Raw genomic sequence first — 21,786 nt, forward strand, 5'->3', positions numbered from 1 at the left:
GCAGTGCTGATCGCTGCAACATATCTACAGTATGAATCAGGAAGGTCACAACCTACTCAAGGGAGATCAGCCCACTAGATCCATGTGCATGTATGTGCATGTCCCTGTGTTTGTGTGTTGTACCAGCGCACAATCCCTCACCCCACAAGTAACAAAAGCCAACAGCCTCCAAAAGTTCAGTTGCTGCCGGACGAGGAGCCAGCAGGAGATTTATCTGCAGGATTAAAGGGGCGTGCATCTGCTTCTGTGGCTCAAGCACGTGCATTGGCCCTGGTGTGTAGTCTGGACACTGTGTATTGTGGGGTTGACAGGCAAGGTAGGCAGGGGTATCAGAGGCAGGCTGTCTTCACCCTCATTCCATCCCATTATTTTTGCATCATACCTCCTGCCTTAGCTCCCATCTTTCTTCTCTCTAGTCTCTCTTGGAATCCCCAGTCAGCTCCTCTGTGTCTACCAAAGAGACAGACTGGCAATTAAACCCTCCCAGCCTTGATTTAGCTACTTAGGAGAGATCAAGGTAGGATCTTTTGGGGGGCTTTTTGGGGCATGCCACTGTCATATTATCTCACTAGGGTGTCATTACCACTCCATCCACTCTGTCATTATGCACAATATTCCCCTTTGGGAGAGACTGAAGGTTTACTCGGCCTTATCTGTGTGTCGCGTGTATATGAGTGTGTTTTATTTTTGAAGAGCTGGTGCGTGTCTGGTGTAGTTCGTTACATGCAATAATTTTTGGAAGAGAAGCGGCTCTTGAAATGGACCTGTCTGGAAGTGAGTTCTCTGATCAGATTGCAAAGGGCAACAGATTGTGTGTGTGTAAGGATGGGAGGGGGACGATGAACTCACACTGTCCTTTCACCTAAAAATGTAAACTATGCATGTGAGACTTGAGCTGTTGGAGGCTTTGATCACTCATTAGAAACTGTTTTCACTTTGTCTGACCTTCTTGTTGTTGCCGTTTTGAAATCCCAACCACCGAGCATAATACCACACACTCTGCAGTCTGTACTTTACTTGTACCTTACAGCACAATGAAATTAGTAAAATTGCTGTTCTTCAAATTGGTAGGTTGGGTAAAATCTGAAAGACCTACAATTAGAGGGGAAAGTGTAACACCCGCCCTCTGATGCATAAGTATGTACACAGACGCAAACATGTTGCCTGTGCAGTGAGCTTACACTGACGTAAACGAAAAAATGTCACAAACAAAGCCAGTATTCATTTGTAGGCCATTTATATAGCTCATTATGTTTCATATCTGGCACCGCACTATACACTATGGGGTTATTTGCAGTTTTATACGTGTGTGTGTGTGTGTGTGTGTGTGTGTGTGTTTAGAAGTCTCACTGCAGTGCGTACATTTGGATTAAGGACTGAGACATGTTCTGACTAATACTTAGCACTGTGCTAAAGTCTTGAGCAGCGACCCCTGCATCATTTCACTGTAACTAAGCTCTCATAACTGCTATCTGACACACACACCCGTGCGCACACACACACACACACACACACACACACACACACACACACACACTGTCAGACAGAAAGACACAGACACATACCTTACATGCAACATGAATGCAAACAGAGACGCCAACTGGCATTTGAGGCAAGGAACCAAGTTTCAGCTTTCCTAGCTTTCCCCCTGCATAATCCTCCCATTAAAGCGTAGCATAACACCAGCAGTTCCAGGCAGCAAATCAAACAGATCTTTATCTGCATCCACCTACCTTGTGTGCATGTATTAACCTTCATAGGAAGCTAGAAATTAGCATACCATGATTAGAAAAGATGGGGGCGATAAAGTTTGATAGGAGCATGCGGTTTTTATATTTCATTACCATTTTTCAGGCTCTAAAATAAGAACTTGAAGTGGCTGCTTTGAAGTTTACAGAGGGGCTCGGCAGCACACTCTTGTGGGCACTTAGAGTCATACCTGCTTGGGTTTTGGGGGGAGGTTTTGCATGCTTGGCATGAAGGTGGAAAGCTTCACTGTGTGACTCCCAGCACTGTGTGAGTCTTGTTGCACCCAGTGCTTTCTCTGATGAAGCGCATCACTACCTGTGAGTCAGAGGCTGTGAGTTTATAATTCATTCCTAGCAGAGGCTGAGGCAGCTATCTGCTGGAAGGCTGTGAAGGGGAGCGTTCAGGAAGGTAAGCAGCTCAGGATACAGCCGCCAGACAAACACTCAGGGCTAACGACCTGCGCAGTGCTCTGTGCTGCAGGATCTTGAGGTGACAGGTGAGGCATCGGGCTGCTTTAAATGAATGTGAGTGTGTATATGTGGATGCGTGGAGGCAAACTTAAAACGGAGTCAACTGCTTCATGATGGACCCAGGTTTAAAGGCAGAGAGACATGTGAGTCAGAGGAATGTTGCCTTTCATGGGCCTGGCTGGATAATCCTCTATATGTGTAAAAGTGGGTGCACTGAGGTGTAAGGGTGTGCTAGAAAAAAAGTGAATTAAATCTTTTGGTGTGTGCACATACTTCTGTCTTTGATGTGTGTGTTCATGCACTTGCCTGTTATGTGTGCGTGTATCTGCCGACCGTGGTGTGTGAGTGCTTTTTTCTTTGTGCATTTGTGCAGGGCTTTTGGCCAGGCCTGTGATCCTGTTGATTGCGCTTGTGGTCAGGTGAAAGGGAGGCACACAGTCCTGCTGGGCCCGAGACTGGAAGGGAATACTGAATGGAACAGGGCCAAATTTTCATTCTGTCTCCCTCTTGTACCCTATGTCTGCTCGCTGCCTCCGCTGCTGAAATGAATTGGCTATTCCTGTAGGCCTGGGCACAGCTGTGTTCAGCCCGGAATACACACTGAGCCGATCATGAGGGAGGCAAGGAACGGACGATAGTGAGAGATGAGAGAGAGAGATGGTAAGAGAAATGGAGACAGACAGACAGATGGCCAGCCATTTGTCACACGCTACAACCCATATGAAACAGCAGACACAGGGACATAACAGAAAAATCAGTCAGCTTCGCCTGACCACAAACACTGTAGTAATAATAAGCCAGTCATTTAGGTCACGAGAAGTCCCTAGCTCAGTGGTTATGAAATTGTCTGGCAACCCCAGTTTGTATCTCTGCCATTAGCTAGTCAGTGTGCAGACAGCCACCATCCTCTGAACTGTCAGACTGGGTCTGAGGAGCTGCTAATGGTGTTTCTACTGTACGACTCTGATGTACTCTGTTCTGTGTGCATGGCAGAGAGAGACATAGAGAGATCGAGAGAAAAAAAGAGGTTTGATGAGGGAGAATATGTTGGGGGATATGTTGAGGAAGCTCCCAGTGTAACCCCCCAGTCTCTTTAAATCATCTAACTGACTCAGAGTTCTCTCAATAATGTATACATAAGCCAAGGGCAGGTTTTCTCAGGATTTAGAGCCAGCAGTTAGTCTGAAATCTCAATGCGGCGCACACACTAGGTCGATAAAGTAAATTATGAACGCTGCACAGATAATCACTAAAGCTGCTGCGCGGCACAAAACTTTGAGATGCCAAAATATATTTCTTAGTTGTCATTTCATTATGTTTATCCCAGTCAGGACCTGTATTATCAAATGTATTGAATCTTATTAGCATCTCTGTCGGTAATATTCCCACATCAAACAAATCACCAGCACCAACTATAGACTGAGTATGTACTTCTGATGTCACCCTCCCCTCTGGGCCATGTGGAGGACAGGTGCCTGCTTCACGGCCGGGCAGAAAGGCAAGTTGGCAGCCGGACTGCTACCACCTTCTTCTCTCTGCCTCTGCTGCCAACAACCCTGGCACATCTGTGCCTGTCCAGCGTGCCCAGTGCCAACTACCCTGCTCCCATTGTTCTCTCCTGAATGCACCCAACGCCCATGGGAAAGAAGGCTGAACACAGTGTGGCACAACCTACACAGCCTGTTAGATAATCTCAAGACATGAAAAGATTCTCTTAGCCTAGATTCTAGAAACAGCTTTTTTGTCTTGCGTCGTAGACAAGGAAAACACCCGATGGTGATGTTCATAAGATTCCTCCTCTATCAGCTTCAGTTTCTAGTGTCAGACATTCACTACAATCCTGTATGAGCATAACAACATTACATAGCATTGATGAAATAACATTTTTTTAATATACAAAACAGTATATTGCTTTCCATGTGTGATTAATTATGCGGCTGTCTCTTAGTTTGGAACAGTGTCTGAGCTCATCATGATACTGCATCAAATCACGATCATTGCATGAGGTGGGAAACACAGGTTCATCCAGGAACCATATGAAAATGCTATGATCCTCCATCTGTTACTTACACTTTAACTGCAGGTTATTTTCCTCGACTTGTACAAACCCCCAACACACACACTCACATAAAGTTAGGGAATTAAAATGTGTCACATGGAGAAATAGGATTTGGGAGCACTGATTTGTGTTTATGTGTGTATATAGTATATGTATTTCCCAAGTGAAGGCGGGGATGTAGCCAATAGCAGATTTATCAGGGCCACGCAGGCTGGCGAATTATTCCAAATAGGAGAATCAGTCGCTCCCGCCTTTGATCTCTCTTCTGCCTGCTCTCTAATTTTAACCCTCCTTCTCCCCCACCCTACACTCTGTGTATACTGCACCAGTTTCCATCTTTAACTCTTTCCCCTCTGCCTCCACCTGCAGATAGCCTGTTTTGTCCTTTGTCGGTCTCTTTTTCTTACTGTTCTTTCATAGTTTTCTCAGTATATGTAAGGACAGTGTAAGCAAGCCTTTTATTCTCTTTTTTATTGGCTTTTAAAGACAGAATGAACAAGAACCACAAAAACAAAACACCATATGAACGAGCATGGGCTTTTGCCTGTTTGCCTGTGAAAGTGTGGGTGCTTACACACACGCACACATACATACACATACATACACATATGTATAAATGCTTCTATAAATGGGAGGACATTAACATGCATTCACATTACAGCTACATACCTCACCCTAACCATAAACCTAAATCACAATTCTAACCAAAGAAGTCATTATTTTCAAGGCCCAAAATCAAAATGGCCCTCACAAAGATAGAACCATTAAAGCTCTCACACACACACACTTCAAGCAAGCCACTGGCTGCAACACCGAGCCCTCTGGTGGTGTCCCGCAGGCCGTTTAAGAGCTCTGATTATGGCCCCCGCGAGCCTGGTAGGATTCCTGGCGTGTCAGAGGGTTTAACAACATCCAAATCACTGTCCGAGTCCTCTTAGCTCTTGCAGACCAGTCTGTCTGTCATTCTCTCTCCCACAGACATTCACACAGATCAGGCTCCAAGAGCCAGCAGGGAGAGCAGAGAGAGGGGGAATGTGGCATTACATGGAGTTAAGACTTGAAGGCTTATTTCTATGTGACGGTAATATAATCTGTAATATTTTTTTTGATCAGTTCGTAGAGAATTGTCTCCCACAGTTTTTAAAGTCAAGGTTATGTCTTGTTTGTTTTGCTTGACTGAAGGTATTCAGTTTGCAGTGATATAAAGAGAAATCCTCACATTCAAAAGGTGAGAACAAGTGAAAGTTCAGAGTTGCTTATTACTTGATTATCTAATGTGTTGTCAATTAATCATCTGTCAACTGATCAAAGGATCCATTCAGCAGTAGTGTTACAGTCAACCTGTAGTGTGTGTGTGTGTGTGTGTGTGTGTGTGTGTGTGTGTGTGTGTGTGTGTGTGTGTGTACAGTAGCGCTGGCTGTGGTTTTACTGTGTCATATGGTTATCTCGTTCTGTTGTCACAAAACAGTCTCTTATAAAATTAAACACTTATGACTTAACATTTTATTAGCTCTGGCTCTAATGCAAGATTTTGTCAATGTGCAGAGTAGCGCCTGGTGGGACCACAAACTGTACAAACACACACTTATTCACACACACACTGCACAAACACACATATGCGCAAAAACTTGTGCAGGTCACACAGGCACAACGATTTGTTTGATTTACACTGTGGGAAGGTCCCCGAAGAGAGGTTTAAATTAATGGGGTAATTATACACAGGGAGAAGAAAGCAGCCACACTCTGATTTATGCACACTGACAAACACACACATGCCTCCACGTACACGCACGCACACATACGCACACGCACACATAGTGTCCCTGATGGGACAGATTGTGTCTTTGCTCCAAGGACAACTGCTCCTCTCTCCTCGCTGGTCTTCAGCTCCATTCACTTCGTCAGATCTAAGCTCCCCCTGCTGCTGCAGAGACATGTTCTGTTCCCCGGTCAGCCAATCTCTCCGTTTGTCTGCCTGCCAGAGGCTGGCTGACCCACTGCCAGTAACAGTCTCCATGTTCAAGTGCAGACTCACTGGGGAGCTACAAACATTACTGCTGTGCAACTTCAGCTAACAGTGTCACTCCTTCCAAGCAAAACGCACACACATGCACACACATGCTTGCACAAAGAGTCACAGACACAAACGTAGACCATGTATCAACATGCGGTATAGTGTCACGATAAATGCAGTCAAGAGGCATTGCATTAGTCATGTTGTTGGTGGTGCAGCCCTGGAGGAGGAGCTGCCCTCATCAGTCATGGAGGTGTAGGAGAGAGCAGCTACAGGACCTCCCATCCTCCCTCATCACAACAAACAGCATCTAGGAGGAGCTCAGCTTAAAAAGACTGACTGGATGTTTGTTGTTCTGACAAATTTCTGACTGTGCATACTTCAAAAGAAAGCACAACAAATTCTAATTTGGAAAACACACAAAATATTACTTCTCATAATTTATACTGAAATGTTAAATGCTGAGTCAGCCTTCGATGATGAGACGATGAGTACGATCCACCAGCTGGAAAAACAACAGGCACTTGTTTCTCATGGTGTAAGAGTAGTTGCATGTCTGATCATGACTTTATGCATTCATACATGTGCGTGCATGTGTATATCTGCGGTTTATTCAGTGGAAGAAACTTACATGCCCAACTAGAGATAATGATGCAGTGCTCTCCACCTCGAGGCCCACAGATGCGCCGCAGAAGGCAGCTGGGCTTCAGCTGAGACAGCACTTTCACTCAGTCTGACAAAGTCAATCTCTCTCCCTCTATCTCTTTCTCTCCCGCTCCCTCTAATCCAAACTTTGGAGACTGCATCTGCTAACACCATATTCCTCCGTGCGGCAGCCATATTATTTTCTCTGATCGCAGTCCGTTGACGTAAAGCTTGATGAAAACGCAGAGGTGTCAAATAATGCACCAAATTACCATGTGACAGTGTTGAAGCAGGTAGAAGGGAGTTGCAGCAGGAAGCAGAGCGAGGGACAGCAAGTAACGGAGCGAGAGAGTAGCTTAGAGCAATCCCAAAAAGGAGAGCGGCAAAGCTTTAAGTCTCGGGGGAATTTGAAAGCCACAGAAATCCAGTTGCGGATATTAAGAGGCTTAATCTAAGAGCTTGCTGAGGCTGAGTTTTGCTGTGTGGGCCCCATCACTATCATCCTTGACAGAGGTTAAAGAGGAGACGAGGGGGGATAAGGAGGAGAGGGAGAGAAGGCAGATGGGAGCAACGACGAGAATAGGAAGCCGTGTATCATTATGACAGCCTTGCATGCTTTTAGAAGAGAATTAAACATTGAGGTAGTGCACAGGTGTGTGTATATTTGTGTGTGTGTGTAGGATACCCTTGCAGTGACTGTGTGTTTTTTAAACTCCTGTGAAAATCTGCTCAAACAGCATGTTGGATACAGTCAAAGCCAGGGAGCATGTGTCAGATGTGAGTAAAGGAATCAGAGTCCATCATGATTCATTCATTCCATAATTGGACACAACCAAGTGATCCAACTCTGGTGCAAGAGTCAGGATGACATAAAGCAACGCACGCTGAGATGAAAGTCATTATCATCAAGCTGCAGATGTCTCCCAGGAGAGGAGAAGAGAGGAAAGTGACAGACAGATGGATAAGAGAAATCCCCACAGCTTCTGTGGCATTCTTTTCTTCTCTGTGGCATTCCTGCTTCATTTGATGTGAACGTTTTAGTATAATGAAATGCTTCGGTGATGTGAATACTACAAAGCCCAGAAAACCCTCAGTATCACAGTATTTGTGCTCAGCAGTGCTGCTGCACTATGGCGCTTCAGTCTTGTCATCTTGTCAGGAAAACACAGAATGTGTGTCCACAGCAATCATTCAAGCGTCCTTAACGGCCCAAATGCTGCCTTTTCTCTCAGTTTAGAGATTATGTGTTCCACTGGGGTGCCACATAGTTTTGCTCTGTATGCAGAGAAATAATTGCTTTGCAGTGCAATTATGGCGCATTGTGCTTTTTGGAATTCAGTGGCAGACTCCAGGAAACAACATCACGCAATCAGTAATAAGCTGCACAAGTCATTTTTCTCTCTCTGTCCCTCTATTTCCATTTTATACTTCATTTAAATGGGTTACCAGGGACATTTATCACCAGTAACTGTCAAAACAAACATGGCGGCTGTTTTAATTAGGTTTTACACATGTGAGTTGTAAGAACATGTCATGTTTATTTATCTATCTCTCTTTCTCTGTGTGCAGGAGGTATAAACCGGGCCGGGGCGGCGGTGCCAACGTTCTTACGGACCCCCACAATGATCCAGCCCCACCTGGACATGAAGCCCTTCCTACAGTTCCCCATGGAGACCCCCCCTCCTCCGCACAGCATGAGCCTCTTCCACAACTTCAACACGGTGAGAGCTGACACAGACTCACAGATATAAACAAACAAATATGCACACACTGCAGTTTTTTAAAGGAATACTTCACCCCAAAATGATCATTTGTATATAAGTTATTCTCTCTGTGTTACGCTGAATTGGTGAAAAAAACTTAGCCTCGATGATGAATGAAGCATCTAGAAATGGAGAAAGTTCTTGATGAATTGGAATAATTGGGGGCCGCATTAAACAACAGCAAAACTATATCAAAACACTTGTTTACAAACTCACGCAACTCATGCAGTGTAGACTGAAGTCACAATAGCAAGAACAAGATATTTGAAATCTGCAAACGTCCTTATTTCTGATGTCATTTTCAGCCATAACTGTGACGTTTAAAGATAAATAGTTAAATATGATGGTCCGAGCTAAGCTTATTTTATGTGCCATGTTGCTTTGCTAGCATCTTCGATAAACCAGATCTACTGGCATGGAAGCTAAGCAATGTACTGCTGTACATTTTGGCTCCAGCAAAATGTATTTTATTCTCTTAAAATAATCTTCTCTCTTAAAAAGATCAATATCGGGGCGTCTGTAGCGTAGTGGATAGTGCCGGCGCTCCATGTATAGAGGCGATGCCTCGCTGCAGCGGTCGCAAGTTTGACTCCGGCTTGCAACCCTTTGCTGCATGTCGTCCCCCCACTCTCTCTCTCTCCTCCCCCCACTTCACACACTATCCTGTCCATTAAAGGCAAAACGCCCCAAAAAAAACATAATCTTAAAAAAGATCAATATCAGTTTAATTGTTGCAGAAATGTTCAATTTTTGCAACAATTAAATTGTGTTGTATGTCGCAATATTTCTAAGCATTTTTTGCGATGAAATTGCAGGAGCAAGTGAAAATTGTACAAGTAAATTACAATTACATAGGATGCATATTTTGATCATGACATGATGCATTAAAATAAAATATAAAAATAAATTATAAAAAATCTAAATATAAAATATAAAAAAAATCTTTGCTGGTCTAAGGTCATATATATAAATATATGTCATAGCCAGTCAGGAAGATTAAGATGGCAACAGCAAGGACAACAAGGATGAAACAGGCTGATCTGATTATAAAAACAGTGATCAACAGGAAGAACAGGCTACATTACAGACGAGTAGTTCTGGCATCAGATGAGAGAAAGACTATCATGCGCTGTGCATATTAAGCATCAGGTGAGTGGGAGCCCTGGATCCTGCCCCCTGGCAGCTTCACTGCCAGGTGAGGGAGAGCCCTTTTTGTCCCTGACAGCTTGACAGTGGTTGTGACACTTTATAGTTTGTACAGTTAAAAAGCTGCAACAATTACTCAGTTCAGTAATCTCTGTCCAGTGTTCTACAGTGGTTTGTTAAATTTTGTTATGCGTTTGAAATGATAAGCATCCTCACCATGGGAGATATTAAAATTTGCCGTCTCTGTGCTGCAGGAAAAGGCCTCGCATGTTTGCATTAAGGTGCTGCTCACACTGACACAAGAATGGCTCAACTAAGTCATTACACCATGTTAATAAACGTTAGTAGAGTGATGCTAACTGTCATCGCTGTCACTGTGTGTATGTGTGTGAGACTCTTTCCCAGGGGCAGCAGTAGTCTCATGATAAATGATAAGAGACAGAGAAGGGTTTAGTGGCTCAATATGCTGCGCACACCCATTTTGAACTGTCAAATTTGCAGTAAAGTTGCAGTGATCGGACAAAATTGAAAGGTTGGGCAGAATTGGCTGAATTTGCCCCTGGAGGGACTGATACGTGGAATATTTTCTATGCTTGACCTTACACACTAAGTGATTGAGGCAGTGGTACCAGCAACTCCCGTGTTCTGCAATGTAAAATTACTGTTTTTGTCAATAGAGTCTGATAGTTAGGCTTTAGTTCCCTGTCAGAAATCACTGTCTGAGGGCAAAGTAAAGCGGTGGAAATATTCTAAATGTGGCATACACCTAAACTGATATTGATTATTCTAGGTGGGCCTTTCCTTAGGTGGCTAAAAACTATTGAACTGAGGCAGTGTTCGCTCAGCTGTGAATTTATGTACATGGTGCAGGGGTTTTCTACAAATCCGGACAGATAGATTTATTTGACAGTCATAAAATATACATAAAACTGCTTCATCCAAAGACAGTTAACACACATGTACGACTATCAAGGATAAATTACACAAAAAGCCATAGGTTCTATTGTGTATATGTGATTTTTTCATTATTGTGTACTATTATGATTCGCTCTACAATCAAAGTCACATATGAATTTTCACTAAAACATTACTATTTAAAACAGGCTTAGGCAGGAATGAGTAGCATGCCTGGGCAAGCACGTGCATTTGAACTCTGCTTGTGTCTCCCAATAAAATCCCACCTCACAGCTCGTTCTTTGGCCAGGAGTACTGCTGTCACTCACCCATGCCTGTTGCTTCCAAATGATGCATTTGGGGGTGAAGCATTCCTTTATCTCACCCAGTGCAATAAGATAAACACACAAGAAGGACCAGGTTCTTCACAAAATCTGGTAGATGTGTAGACATATATTTATTACAAGGCTTTAAATTGTCTTTAAATTTCTGAGGTCCTGCTGTTTCTACATCAAGAATGCATGTTGTGTCAGACAGGCTCACTACAAGGNGGTGAAGCATTCCTTTATCTCACCCAGTGCAATAAGACAAACACGGGTGAAGCATTCCTTTATCTCACCCAGTGCAATAAGACAAACACACAAGAAGGACCAGGTTCTTCACAAAATCTGGGAAACTTGTAGATGTGTAGACATATATTTATTACAAGGCTTTAAATTGTCTTTAAATTTCTGAGGTCCTGCTGTTTCTACATCAAGAATGCATGTTGTGTCAGACAGGCTCACTACAAGGGAAGCAGGGTATTCCTAAGACTGTATTATTTCATGTAAACACGCTCAGTCCCATTCCCTAATTCAAAGCACAGAATGAAAGAGCAGTTCTAAGGCCATCCTCATAGCTGTGTACTTCAAACACCGCAGCCTGTTTGATGTGGTATTTATTTTAACGGAGAGGGATCTTCCTGTTTCCCCAGGCCCTGACTAACATCTTATCATTTAGATTAGACCGTAGAGACACTTAGCATTTCACCAACTCAGCATAATGTGCCGCCTGTTGCTCCAGACTCCATTAGGGAGCGTCAACACATCTCTTGTCAGCAATATGTAAAATCTGTGAACTTTGTATGTACTGTATGTGGGGCGATGCTATTCTCGGAGCATGTCTGCAACAGAGTTATTCTCTGCGTGTGTCTGCTTGGTATATTTGTCTGCAGTTTGGAAATGTGCGACATAGCAATCATCTATCACTAATTGGAAATATCTGGCATATGCTTTGTACGTATGGCACTATGGGGATAGTATCAGGAGTCCAGACACTGTTAAACACATTTTAACGATACAGTCATTTTAATAGCCCTCCATGGGCCATGACATAAGTGGAAGCATTCTCACTGATGTTAAAACGGCAGTGCACCCAGCAGACATGGATTAATAGAGATACCGAAATTACGCAGGCACTCAGTTTCCACTCTTGCGTCTGCTAGCACAGCCCTGAAATCACTCTCTTTCTTCATTCTGTCTCGCAGCCCCTGGAAGACTCCCCCTGTAACTCTCGCTCTCTCCCTCATTCGCTAACACCGCTCTGCTCCCCATCCTCCTCTTCAGAACGTTAACTGCATCTGAAGGTCCACAGGGACGCTGTGAATGTTAATAGCTGTTGCTGCTGATGACTGCGAGCCAGCAATGGGTGGTGTTTTACAGCCCTGTGGCCAGGAGATGGGGCCATAGGAGAGGCTTGGAGGACAGTGTGACCTTATAGCTCCACTGCATATTGGCACATACACATGGACAGTACTTTAATGCCTTAACTGCACTGCATTAAAACAATGGAGAAATGACTTACTGATATGCTCACCCTGATAGCACAGTTGATATTTGACTGAAAGGTCTAGTAGAAGAGCATGTGATGCCTGAAGCATCAGCCTCAGTTTCTGTATCTGTGGCATGCATAGTACAGTATTAGAATGCATCTTTTATATATATATAAATGCAAACATACAAGATACAACTTGCTGCTGCTAATGAGGGCTCTGTCTTGATGTTTTCCTACGCAGGAAGTCATGGCCCTCAGCTTTCCCAGAGTTGTTATGCTTATTTTAGTTTACAGGAAGACCTAGAGTAATAGAGTAACTGTTTGCAGCTCTGTTTACATCGCTGACAATATTTTATGGCTTCTTTGGCTTTTAGGCAGAAGAATGTTTAAACAATCGGAGCATGACTCTGCTTGAGTCTCATCTCTTTTATTTATCTGTATGAATGGAGGGTGATCTAGGATTATTTCACATTAAAGGTACCATTTCCAGCGTCTTAGATGCCTCCCGGTGCCTGTCTGCACCAACACACTGATAAATATATGATATGCACACTATTCAAATGAAGACACAGCGTTATAGCAGCAGTAACGCTGAGAAATGTCCCTGCACTAAGCTAGCAGCTAGTTATTCTATCATTGTCTCTCATTAAGTGATCTGTGCTGAGTTTGTACAGTCTTAATGAGACTCACATTGAGGGTTATTAGCCTCATAGCAGAGGAATGGCCCCTCCTGAAGCCATATACAGCTTTAATGGTCTTCTAATGTGATTTGTCCTCTACCTGCCTGTCTCGCCCGATGCGCCTCTAGACAGTGACATGGCTGAATTATTTATCCGCAGCAGCTGGTCCTGATATAGACGCACTCTCACACACCTCTGAGCTGCGATGCATGCCCTGATGTAGGCGCGCTCAGGCTGCATAGTCAGGAATTTCCGATGAAGGCGTGCGATGATGCAAAGTCATGTGCAGACTTGTTGAATCTCACCTGCTGTCCGTACTCCTTTTATGCCTTCTTTCACTGTCCTCCTAAAAAACGCGTATTCTATAGTCTTATTCCAGCAGATTAATAAACATTTCATCACACCTGTTGCCTCTACAGGTTTCAGACTCAGGTTCAGACTTAGGTTTCATTTCAACATAAGGGAGGACACATATGAAATGGTGGGTTTTAAGGTCCTCCAGAAGACATTTTTGAGCATCAGACACTTAATTTCCTGCATTCTGGACATTTTTATGCACCAATTTGTGCCTTTTCTGCATCAATGAGTTGAGTTGTACCCCTCAATAAAAACATCAAAGCAGTAGAGGACTTTTATTTTGGCAAAATAAAAAGTCCTCTACTGCTTTGATATTTTTATTGAGGGGTACAAATGCACATGTTCTAAATATTGAACATCCCTCCCGAAATCAACACCTATGTTCAGGCTAATAGTAATTATTTAAAGTGTATTTTGGGGCTTTATCAGATCTCATGCGTACTGATGTCTGGTTGCAAGGCATCACATATGTCTTCAAACCAGTGTAGCAAGAAACCAGAGAAGAAGAGTATTGTTTGGGTGCGTGTGTGTTTTTGTGTGTGGTTCAGTTGGGGGTTGGTGGGTCGGGCAACAGCTCCAGCGGCGGATGATGACATTTGATAGATGGTGTGAACTTGGGGAAGAGGGGCGAGTCGAGCAGGAGGAGTGCGGGACACACAACCCAGGCTGCATCTGGACAGATCGAGTATGCATGAAGACGAGGGAGAGAGAGAGAGAGAGAGAGAGAGAGAGAAGGGGAGGAGAAAACTGGAAAGCGGGCTGAGGGAAATGCACTACGGGGAAGCGTGAGGCAGAGAGAGAGAAAGCAGCTGAGAGGAGAGGAGAGGGAGGCTGAACAAAAGGAAAAGGCACTTGTTAGGTGATGTGTCAGTGAATAAAGAAAGAGTGAGGCAAAGATTTGAGAAAATCTTCACAGCAGACACTTCTTCTCTTGCAGCATTTCAAAGAGAAGCAGAGAGCGTGCCAAAAGAGGGAAAACAAAGAAATCGTAGCTGGCAATGCATCACTAGGCACAAGTCCTGTTTTCTTAGTGAGTTAGTTTGTATTCAGCATTGACAACCAACCAGGGGGCTGAATGAGTGAGGAAGGTGCACCACACACCCTCAATCTTGCACATGCTGAGGCTCAAACACACACTTTGGCCGGCAGCACACACACAGGAGGACCAATGCAGCTCCAAGCTTCTTCAGATACGGAGGAGAAGAAGGTGAGTACCTAAATGCTTGGAGCTTCTTTTTCGCTTCACCCAACTGTGTCTTAATCTGGGCACGACTCAGAAGTACTGCAGAACTACAAGCTTCAAAGGCTGTTTTTATCTGGCACAGTGCAGACAGCAGTGTGATTGCCAGAGTGGTCCCACTGAGAGTCACACAACAGTGCATTTCTCGTTGCTGGAATTCAGCCCCTCCAAACGTTTTGTTGCAGAGAACTGATCAAACACAGTAGAAGAAGAGAGCAGAAACAAAGACAGCATGAAAGACTGAAAAATGAGAGAAGTGAGCGTGAAAGAAAAAGACTGTTAAATAAAGAGGATGTGTGTGAGTTAAGGTGCATGCTGTTGTGCGGTGCCAGGAGATGCTCGGCTGCTCTTTGGGGCTGTTTCTCCACAGAGCAAGCTCTGTGTTAACAAAAGGCATTAGTGTGTTTGGGTCTTAAGGCCCCGTGAAGCTGTTGACGTGACCGCTGAGTGATGCTAAAGTCAGTGGTCTGTGTGGTTCACTTACATCTGCCAGGGCTCTAACCGCATCCAACAGCTCCATACTCTGACATGTTTTCAAAACTAACTCAGTTATTAATGATGATGATGATGAATATTTTGTTCTAATCAGATTACAGAGTTTAATCATAAGCTATTAATGCATGTAACACTGCCAAAGACAATTGGATTTTCTCAACATTGGTCAACTTGAGTGAGTTTTGGAAAATCCCTTTTCAGTTACATCACAATGCTGGGCTCCTATTTCATGAGGACATGTTTTGGAGAACATTTGGGTAAGAGGCCATGTGAGCTGCTGTCCAAAAAGGCTTGTTGGCAGCTGGGCGGTGTTTTTAACAGCTGAATAGACTAGATGGATCGTAGCTGACCCACACCCAGAGTACTGTATGACTGGCTGGGGAGAAGCCCATGATTCATGTGTACAGTAACTCCACGAGCCTGTTGAGCTCTTTGAAATTGATGATGGGTCACGGCATGGACAACCATGTTCAGTATTCAGAACACAGGTCTTCAGGTGTGTTTGCTTGTAATGTTGGAGTTGGAGTGACACTGGACAGGAGTTTAAAAGATTTGACAAAATATATATATGTTTTATGTGTTGTTGTCTTTAGCTGGACATGCATAGTCACTGCTGAGGTATTCACGCAGTTGCTCAAATAGTATTTGTCCACCATCGTCATTGCTCAATATCCGCCCCCCTCTTTCTATCCATTTGAATTCACAGCAGCAGTGGAGCCTACTTTAAGGCTGTTTCTGGGGAGAGAAACAGAAGGAGTCATGGAACGTGGAGTATGGGAGAGACAGCCAAATGAGATAAGAATGTGCGATGTTAGGATGTCCGGCATCTTTCTCCCTCTCGCTCCCTTCTTTCTGGGCTCTTTCCCATTTCTCCCTCCCTTTCTCTTTCTATCTGTCCCAATCCATCTTCTTCTCCCTCTCTCACTCATTCGCTCCTCCAGATGGTGTGTCTCTGTACCGTCCTGTCACCCAGCTAAATGTCTCGGGCCTCCTCCCCATTTCTTTTCTTTCACTGTTTACCCTGTTTCTTTGCGGTTGCCGAGTAACAAGCACTGTGCAGAAATTCAAACCGTTTGTGCTTGAGTTATGAGAGTATTCATTTTAGCCGCTCTTTTCTCTCCGCCACTCCTCAGGCCAGAATCTTGAGCCATTTGCGTTTTAGATGGAGCTATGGCTCTGGGAGGAAGACAGCTTAAGGGGAAAGCTTGGTGATTAGCCAAATTAAATGTAGTGATGAGCCAAATTGAGTCATTTACAGTCTGTCAGGCTCTCCAAACCAACAGGCTTGCATTAGACTACTTGGAGGACTCTCTGGAACATTCCCTCACTGCCTTATGAATTCAAAACACACAGCATCATATCCATTTTTTTCCCCCAGGGCAGGACTTTTGTTTCTCTTCATTCCTTTTGCGCACCCATACAGTGCCACATCATCTTATACATTTTGCCTGCTTGAGCTGTACACATAGCACCAGACAACTGTCTGTGGTGGAAATCCACATCAGCCATTGACTCCAGACTAATGCAAAGGTCAATTACCAATGATCACAAGATAAATTCAGCTTCAAACACAGATAAATAATTGGAATGGGGCCCTTTCTAGATCAGTACATGCAGGGTACTTTGTGTCTGGGACAGAGTTTAAGTGGGCGGCTTAGCCACCGATAGAGCTGCTAAAGCAAGTCAGTTAAATTTATATGGAGGTGCTTAACACCACATAGATGATGGACGTCCCAGCTGAAACAATCTGCTCTTGGACAATGTGAAGCTACAACCTGGTCAGGGTCAGAAGCCTGAGCTCGGGTAGGATGCAACAGGTGTCTTGACTGTAGCAACACACTGTTGATCACTGTTTGCTGAACATAAAGACAGACATACTGTCCTCTGTGTCAGAGGTGGGAGTAAATCACACATGTGCAAATCACAAGCACGTGTCAAGCCTTAACATTCACGTCTCAATCACGTCCCAAGTTACTGTGGTGAGAATCAAGCAAGTCACAAGTGAAGTCATGAAATTCTGGTGATCTGGTCAAATGTTGGCTTTCTGGCTAAGTTTGACCAGCCAATAAGCTAATAAGTTAACTAAAAAGATACATTCATGAACCTTTCTTTGTGGGTTTTGTAGTGACAGATGAAGTTGGATGTTGTGGTGGTTGTCTCGCTGATTTTTGAGCTTCAGACTTGCATACCACTGTTCATTTTTTACTACCTTCATCACTAAATAATCCTTGAATCCAGTTTTATTGTTTTTGGATCAGCCTCCTCCATGATAGCTGCCTTGTGCGTTGGCCTGTGCTGGTCTGCAGAGTCCTGGTAGGTTGCCAGGTTTGCGTGCATTGCTCTATAATCCCAATCATGTTTCAAAAACAAAACAGAACTTCTCAGAATCTAGAAAAATGCAAATATTTAATAAACAAATGTTAAGTCTTTTGAGTCATCTGTCTCAAATCGAAACTAAGTCTCAAGTCCTCAAATTTGCCACTTCAATCTGACTTGAATCAACTCATGTGACTTGCGTCACATGGTCTGGTCTTTGCAATTTACCCACCCCTGCATGTGGTCAGTTTGACTTCAAGGTTTAGTCTCTTGGGCAGAAAAAATGTAGACCTCTCTACTCCGCATTGGCCTCTACCGTCCGAGACAGAGGGCATGACACATTCACCCATTACATAACTGGGTCCTCTGGAGCACAGAGCTGTAGTAGAAGTAGTAACTGAGTATGAATTATAGATTCCTCTTTCTCCTCCCCTGTCATTTTCTCTGTCAGATGGATCCGGTGCAGAAGGCCGTGATCAACCACACCTTTGGAGTTCCACTGGTCAAGACAAAGCGACCAGTCATCTCCTGTAACGTCTGCCAGATCCGCTTCAACTCAGAGGTACAGAAACAGAAAAAACAATCTCAACACATACACAGTGTTTCTTTCCCTGTCTTTCATAATGCCTCCATTTCCCATGTGGCATTAAATATGCTGTATCTTGTTGTTTATACACATACACCTCTCACCTTGTACACATTTTCTTTAGGCATGGTTTAGGCTTTCTATCCTGTTTACTCTCCCGAAAGCGGGTATTGACACGGAGGATGTGGTACATTTGTTTGGGCTGTGTTTTGGCAGTTGCGACCCGGTTGGAATTTATTCAGACGGTGTGGAGTTAACAGAAGCAGTAATCACTGCAGCACAAAGTCTCAAGAGCTGCAGCAGAAGCAGAGGGAGAGACAGAAATAAGGCGTTTGCCTGCGTTTTCAAAGGGATTTTCTCGTACCTTGCCCATCAACGCTGACAAAGCCTAATTAAGATCTTCAACATGTGGAAAGTTAATTTTACACAAGCATGCTATGAAGACAGAATCTCTTTAGAATTAACTGCAGCAAGTTGTTTGTATAATGTTATCAATTCATTTCAAGAGCAGTTTCATCTGTTCGCCCATATGGTGTAGTTTATATATAAACTCATAATGGGAGTTTAATGGCACGTTACACCCATGGGTGACTTGCATACATGACTGATGACAAATTAAAGAAAACAAAAAATCATATGGAAGTATTTTATGTGTGTTGATGCCAACCCATTTAAAGTCTTTTGTCCTTGCTGTAGATGAATAGGATAGACACATGACATCAGTGCCAAATGTCATCTGCGCAGCGTATAATTTGGCTGTGATGCTCCCTATTCAGCGGTGCAGACTCCAGGGCCAGGGCGTACATCCATCTACAATACACAACATTAAGGAGTGGACCAGTGCTATATATACTCCTCAGGTCTACAATCATGGTTTCTATGTGGTCAGGGATCTGCAGGGCTGTAATCTTGAGCCTGTTTCTTGCAGAGTTCTCTGCTATATATCTTCATAGGCGCAGGAAGCAGTTAGACAGAGATGTTTATATGATGAAATACTTTGAGCGCCACAGCTAACAGTCAAAGAGTGGCTTCTCTACTAAAGACATATCCTGATGGATAATGTTAGGATGTACAGTAAATCTGAGAAGAATTTAAAGAATTCAAATATTTAACCTAATAGTTAAAATGTTGTTTTAGTGACAGCTTTAAAGGAAGTTCCAAGAGATGCTCCTAACGTGTACAAACTCTGCTGTATTTTTGCCCTCACATGCAGCCCGAAATATAACCAAATACTGTTTATTGTCAAGCAAGGCAGAGCATTTCTGACTGGAGAGCATGCAGAGAGTGGGGTGATATGTTTAGAATCAGAATCAGCTTTATTGGTAAAGTATGTGTGCACATAAACTAATTTGTTTTTCCAGTATGCTGCACGTTACCTCTCAAAGAATCATTTCTGATTTTTGTCATTTTCTGACATGAACCTGTGAGTGATATCTGACCATAGTCTGGCCCCATCCTGGACAGATCCCATCTACTCACAGTGCCAACACTAGGAGTCACTTGGCAAACGGCTCCAGATATGATTGGCTGAGTTTTATTTTTAGTTTCCTTATTTGAAGGTCCAGTGTGTAAGATTTAGGGGGATTTAGTTGAATCTAGTGGTGTGGATTGTAAATTCCAACCAGCTGAAAGTTCTTCCGGTTATACTTCCTTCAGTGTTCACTGTTCAGGAGGTTTTTATGGGGAGTTGAATTATCTGCAGAGGTCTCTTTCATTTCAAAACAAAGGGACCAGGTGATTAAAAGTGGTAAAAACACTAAATAAATCAGTTTCATGTCGCAAATCAGTGTTTCTCCTACACTGTTTGACTCATCAGAGACAGGCCACTTGCCCAGCACCTGCTAATTTGTGCTCACCTTTTTTGTCTGATAACTTAAGATCCAGACATCCAGGAGGTTTTTACCAGACGCCATATTATCTCTTCCTCTCCAAAACAAATGGACCTGGTGATTTAAACCAGTGAAAAAAATGAATAAAGCAGTTTCACGTTTAAAAAAGCAGTGTTTTTCTGACACTGCACATTGCAGGGGGCTGCTGACTATGGTAGCCGACGTAAAAATACAAATAGCTCTATCCAGAGCCAATGTTTGGTTTGTGAGTTCTTGGCTACAGACCCCATGGACGATGACCCACTATGTTGATGTAAACAGTGCATTCTTAAGTAAAAAAAATACAACTATTCTTATTTTCAGGTGATTATACACAAAAGAAAACATAGTTATTTTATAATATTCCATTTCTGCCAATACACCCCCCTAAGTCCTACACACTGGACCTTTAACAAGGAAAAAAATCTCATTAAGATGAAAATCTCAATTTCAAAAGAAACCTGGCCAATAGGGCATCATAAAAAATATTGTCAAAACAATAAAAATAAGAATAGAATCACATGAAGATAATTACTGTGCGACAAAGGAGTTTAAAAAAAAACAGTTACTGTAAGATGCATAATGGTATGATTTTTCAAAACTATCTAAAATAAAGAAAGAACAATAAATGTGAAAGCAGAGTTTAAAGTTTTAAGAGCATTTGGTCTCCCCACAGGAGCTTATGTCATGTTTATTTGTGCACCTGTGTGGGAGGTATCAAATGATGACATGCACTGCAGCCTTGGTGGCACAGTGGTGCAGTGGTTAGGACTATCACCTAACAGCAAAGGGTTCCAGATTCTGAGTCCTGGTGTTTGCACGTTCTCCTCAAGTTAGGGTGGGGTTTCTCCGGATTTTCCATCTTGCTCCCACAGTCCAAAGACAAGCAGATTAAGTTAATTGTTGACTCTAAATTGCTGTCTGTCTCTGTGTCATTGTCTGGTGACCTGTCCAGGGTGTTCCCCGCCTCTCACCCAATGTCAGCTGTTACTGGCTCCAGCCCCACGTGACTCTGAATGGGATGAGCAGTTACAGATGATGGATTGATACTGCAGCCTTTACTTATCTTCTGGCTCCTGACAAATAAAAGATATACACATCACACATGCACACACTTTAGCTTTATGATATGCAGGACTACACCACCCCTCTGCTGTCATTGTAACTTTCACTTCCAGTATACACTCGGGGAAAAAAGCACAAACACTGCAGTACATCAGCAATGTCAAACTTGCAGCAGGCTGTGTGTAATTTGTGCTGTCCTACTAAGCTCAACTGGAGAAAAACTGTCCTTTATGTTGCTATAGAACAACTCCCCACCCACATTGTTCTCTTTTACATAATGTCAAGTCAGGATGAATATTTCATGGGTGAAAATAATACAGCGGGAAACACTTCGAAAAATCCTGTGCTGCATTCCCCGCTTCATTTTTCCAGTCTGGGGCTTCATCTTGAGAGAGAGAGATTATTTTGCCCTTGATTTTGACATTTCTCCATTTTTATCTGCCATCTGTGGGTTGATTGGGTTGTTTAGGTCAAAGGAAGTGATGGGGGCTTACGATGTAATGTCGTGATCAATGTATTTGTCTTCAAAGGATGCAGTTCTGCCTTCCTGCTCCCCATGCTCCCCTCATTTCACGCATCATTTTACCATCATTCATGCATTCCCATTTGATCTTTCTCTCTCTGCCT

The 21,786-nt window shown here is 43.4% G+C and overlaps 1 protein-coding gene across 4 annotated transcripts in view; it reads left to right on the plus strand.

Moving 5' to 3' along the window:
• Positions 1-21,786, plus strand: part of znf385a (zinc finger protein 385A) — a 78,697-nt gene that overhangs the window by 34,420 nt on the left and 22,491 nt on the right. For 3 of the 4 annotated variants that reach the window (XM_050065601.1, XM_050065599.1, XM_050065600.1), the window contains 2 exons: positions 8,507-8,658; positions 18,092-18,202. In XM_050065601.1, coding sequence (XP_049921558.1) covers positions 8,507-8,658; positions 18,092-18,202 — 263 coding nt within the window. Of the gene's footprint in view, positions 1-8,506; positions 8,659-14,392; positions 14,797-18,091; positions 18,203-21,786 lie in introns of those variants that run through there. The other variant, XM_050065602.1, reaches the window with a different exon arrangement.

Source organism: Epinephelus moara, chromosome 16 (assembly GCF_006386435.1).
Source record: "Epinephelus moara isolate mb chromosome 16, YSFRI_EMoa_1.0, whole genome shotgun sequence".
NCBI classification, from domain to species: domain Eukaryota; kingdom Metazoa; phylum Chordata; class Actinopteri; order Perciformes; family Serranidae; genus Epinephelus; species Epinephelus moara.